The sequence below is a fragment of the Pterocles gutturalis genome, unplaced genomic scaffold (assembly GCF_000699245.1).
Source record: "Pterocles gutturalis isolate BGI_N339 unplaced genomic scaffold, ASM69924v1 Scaffold23329, whole genome shotgun sequence".
Classification (NCBI taxonomy): domain Eukaryota; kingdom Metazoa; phylum Chordata; class Aves; order Pterocliformes; family Pteroclidae; genus Pterocles; species Pterocles gutturalis.
The window spans coordinates 1-4,601 of NW_010131258.1; the positions used below are offsets into that span (position 1 = coordinate 1).

At 47.9% G+C, this 4,601-nt stretch overlaps 1 protein-coding gene across 1 annotated transcript; it reads left to right on the forward strand.

Moving 5' to 3' along the window:
• Positions 1-934: 934 nt before the first annotated feature.
• LOC104459844 (cytochrome c oxidase subunit 5A, mitochondrial) lies at positions 935-3,244 on the forward strand. Its single transcript, XM_010080561.1, has 4 exons — positions 935-1,010; positions 1,573-1,689; positions 2,778-2,899; positions 3,120-3,244. Exons 1-4 carry the CDS (start codon positions 935-937, stop codon positions 3,231-3,233), a joined length of 429 nt encoding a protein of 142 aa, XP_010078863.1. The 3' UTR covers positions 3,234-3,244.
• The last annotated feature ends 1,357 nt before the right edge of the window (positions 3,245-4,601 follow it).

Genomic DNA, 4,601 nt, shown 5'->3' on the forward strand with positions numbered 1-4,601 from the left:
AATGTCATTTAACACAGGTGGTTGTGCACATTGCTTGGAGGCGTCTTAAAACCCTTTAAAAAAAAAAAAATTTAAAATTCACAGCTTGTGGTTCTCCTGCTGAGCACCGGCTGCTCGCTTCCCCTCAGCAGCGGGCTCCATGTTCCTCTTCTCTGAGGTCTGGTGTTACAAACGCCCGCTCAACTCCGCTGACCCCGCTGGCCTTCGCCGGCGGCCGCCGGGCTGGTGTTCCGGCAAATGCACGGCTGGGGGCACCTGGCCTGGGCCACCTCGCCGGCCCGGGGGTGAGCTTTCCCTTACAGAATGCTGCAGAACGGAATGCATGTGCAGCCCGGCCTTTCCGTGGCCAGCCTGGCCTTTTTCGGTAGATTAACGCTCCCCTGAACGCATGTCTGTCTTCTGTACCCGGTGACAGGGAGAGCTGACATGTTCTGGCACGCAGGGAAGATTTAACACGTGTCTGTGTAATATTAGTTCATTTTAGGGTTCTCAGGCTCTTGGAGCTTGTTACGTTCTCCTGAAAATGCCCCTCTGCAGGTGTCCGTGCCCTTTGGCTCTGCCTTGGGCTGGGAATCTCCACGCAGACGGGCTGGCGTGGTTTGGCTGTCGCACACACGTGGTGCGTGTGACGGTGACCTTGAGGGACCCCGCGGAAAGGAGAGGCACCCGGCTGGCTCCTGCAGTGCTGGGCTGGCTCACAGAGTCTGGGCTCCCGTGAGTGCTTCCAGCCCCCCGTGTTCTGATGGGGCTGCCGTTTAATGAGACCGCAGATATTCCTGAAAACTGCTGTGGTTTGTTCCGTTATATTCCATGTAGAATTAGAATGCTGTTGGCTATGATCCTCAAAGTAGAAAAGTCTATCTGGGAAGGATGCAAAAATGCAGCCTGGTTTGGAGTTTTCTTCTTTTAAGTAGAACTTGGTTGCTGGGTCGGCATGTGGTTCACGCTAGGTGAAGAAAGAAAAAGTGACCAGTGGTATCTGAGTGCCTCTGGAGTGGAGCTGCAAACTGGCAAGGTCATATCTGGTGTCTGACCGCTCTGCAAATGTTGATGGAGAGAAATTACTGTCTGGGAGTGGAAGCGGTCCCCAGGCAGGGTCGTGTTCCAGGGGTGAGCATTCGGACTGTGCAGGGAGGAGCCGGTCCAGCGCTGGTGCAGGCAGAGCTGGCTGGACCCTTCATTTTAGTGAGTTTTGAAAAACGCTTTCAGCCTTCATGGATTAAGGAAACGACAAGACCAGCCAAAAAAGCACTTTGTGATAGAGTAGTGTTGAGGGGAAAAGTGAGTTTATAATCACATTGGCCTTATTTGCCCATTGGGGTACAATCCGCTTTTGTGCTTTATTAATTATAAATTAGCAATTCCAGGAGTAGGAAGTTACTCCAGAATAAACCAGCATATTAATCTTCAGTGGACAACGGTCTAGCTGACGGGATGTAGGGTTTGTTTCGGGAAGGAGTGACACTGGAAAGCTGCCTCGGGTAGCTAAACTCACGGCAGGTTTCTCGTTCAGGACTAAAGTACACTTATTTTCTGTTTGCTCAGAGCCTCTTCCTTTCTCTTTGCGTTCAGCTGTACTCCACGCCCGCTGCTACTCTCATGGGTCACAAGAATCAGATGAAGAATTTGATGCTCGCTGGGTGACGTATTTCAACAAGCCAGATATCGATGCTTGGGAGCTCAGGAAAGGTATGTTGGGTGAAAAGGGAGGAGTAACGTGGAGTATACAGAACTGCTTTGTAACAGTGTAGTGACCAGAAATAACTTATTTTTACTTCGCTGTTGGAGACCAGAAATAGCAAAGACTGTGAGTTTGGGGTAGGAGAGCAATCCTGTAAATACCCAGTCAGGGCAAGGCGCGGTGTGAGCCTTCTTTTATCTGTTCTGAGTCATCTGGCCGCTCCACGCGTGCCTGGGGTTGGCATGTGGCTGTTTGCTCAGCTCTGAGCCTGTTGCAGCCTGTGATGGCCCCTCACCAACCAAATAAAGGGGCTGGAAAGAACCACAGCACGCAGAATGAGGGAGGGAGGGGTACCAGGCGGTGGGAGTCCAGCCTTTGTCAATTGTAGCACCCCCGAATACTTATTTTTAACACATGGATGGGAGGAAGAGGAACATTTGCTCTGGAGAAAGTGTATTTGAGCTCAACTGTTGTTTAGTGAATAACCACACGTTTTTTTCTTTTGGACTTTGACTGCATGGCTTGGCTGTAATTCCCTGTAGACTGTTTGGTTGTCTTCAGTTGTTATTTGCTGTGGAGCTGCCAGCTTCTATTAAACTACCCCAATTAGGGTTTATAAACGTGTTTGCATAACAGCCAGAGGGATCGTTCCAGCATCACCTGGTTGACGAGGTGTTGGGCTGTTCCCTTTGAGAGGAGAGGATGGGAATAGCCACCAGTTCTAGTTTCATTACGCCTGCAGGAATTAAGTAATTTGGATTTCTTAATGATTCCATGACTGACGTGCTGCAGTACAGACACTGACTCCTTTTGGGAGCATGGATGAAACTGTCCTGCTGGGATTTCTTGAAATCGACTTAAAATCTCAAAATTGATAGTGAGCAACATTGAGGGAGATGAGCAAAAGAAAACCCTTGGCCCTGTGTGTGTGTCCCCAGCACAGCAGTGAAAATTGTCATCGGCTTCTGATGGTGACCGGTGTTGTGGTAATACTTAATTCTTTCATGACATGGAGCAAAATAACACCCACCAGGTTACTTTTGATAGTGTGATGAGCTGATACCAAATTCCTCTTAATGTTTCCTTATATTCGCAGGCATAAACACGCTTGTGGGTTATGACCTGGTTCCGGAACCAAAAATCATCGATGCAGCTCTGAGGGCATGCAGACGGTTAAATGACTTTGCCAGCGCTGTCCGCATCTTAGAAGTTGTAAAGGTGAGTGGAGCAGCAGCGTGGGGTGTCACTGCTGTGTCTGCGTTGCTGAGAGCCCGGCAGCGGAAGAGGTTTTCTTGGCTCCTTGTCAATGGTGCAAAGGGAAGCCACTGCTGGGCGTGTCAGCCTTCTGTGAACACACATCTTGATTGCACACCTGGCCAGTGCATGGTGGACCTTGAGAATGGCTTGATGTGGAAATAACACCCTTCATTTTCCTCAGGACAAGGCAGGACCTCACAAGGAAATCTATCCTTACGTTATCCAGGAACTTAGACCAACTTTGAGTGAACTGGGAATCTCCACTCCAGAGGAACTGGGTCTGGACAAAGCGTAAACCTTACTGGTAAGGGATGCCGTTGCTTCTGAGACCCTTGGCATGGGACTGTGGTGCCCTAAACCTCTCCTGGCAAATTCAGAGTCCTCTTCCTTGCCTTCGTGGGTCTGTGAGAGGCTGTGAAGTTCTTGTAATGTGATTCTCCAAATGTCTCTGTAACTGCAGGTCTCCTGGAACAGGTAGTAACCCTTTCCAAAGAAGGCTTAAAAAAAGAACAGTGCAGTTGCTTGAGAAGGGGAAGGGTGGTTGTCAACCATACCCAGCCTCCCAGAAATTTCTAGATAGCAGTTGCCAAGACAACAGGTATTGCAGCACTTATCTGGAAACATACCGACCTTTGCTCCTCATCAGGTTTTCACCCAGAAGCATTTTGAGCAAATGGCAGGGTCATTTCCTCTGGAAATGCACAAACTTCCATTTTATTGTCACAGTGTAACCAATTTAGAACACTGGGAGACACTAATTACTGACTTTATGCTAGAAAATGGGACCCACCAGGAGTAGTCATCCAACAACGCAGAAGTTTCTTCACATTACGCTTAAAATAGTTTTTTTTTTTTGGTAATTAAACACTATTTCAGAGGCCCCCTTGCTTACAGAATAAACAGATCAGCTGTAGCACAGCCAGAGCTTGTCTGTGTGCTGAATATTCCAGCCTTTTTTTAGTGTTATGATTAGAATAGAGCTGTCGGGTGTCAGGCTGCAAATAGTACTGAGTTCTGGATCTTTAAGCCCCTGCCCTTCTTCTTGTCCTGGGGTAGGAAGTCAGGAATGCAGTCACTGCGTCTGGAAGCTGTGCATGGTTATACTGGGCTTTGAGTGTAAAAGCACACCATGAAAATAACACATCTGAGACCCTGTGGAAACTTGGTGGAGATAAAGGGCTGCTGCTGCTCTTTTGATGGCTTTTCTGTTCTTTTCTGTTCCAGGTGCATTATTTGAGCGTTTTACTGATGCAACCTGATTGCGCACAGTCGCCCGGAGAAACAAATGTTTAAATACGACCTTATTGGAAATAACTTCCTTTACTGAGTCACAATGTATGTGATGGGAAGTTGGACCTAATAAAGGAAAAACTGGTTTGTCTGATGTAGCAGTGGCTCGTGTGGTTCTTTCGTTTTGCTTTTATGGGGAAAAGGAGGAGGAAATAAGCTGTAAGTGTGCTCTCCTGAGAGCGGACACGGAAGAGCTCATAAGTCATGATTTGCTTGTCAGAGGGAAGGGACAGGTAAGGATCTGGCTAGAGGACACGGTGACCCTCTCGTACCCTCTGTTTTCCATCTTGGTCCTGACACAGGGAGGGATTTGGGCCAAAAAAAAAGATGAAAAAGGGAAATTCCTTATTTTATTTTATTTTATTTTATTTTA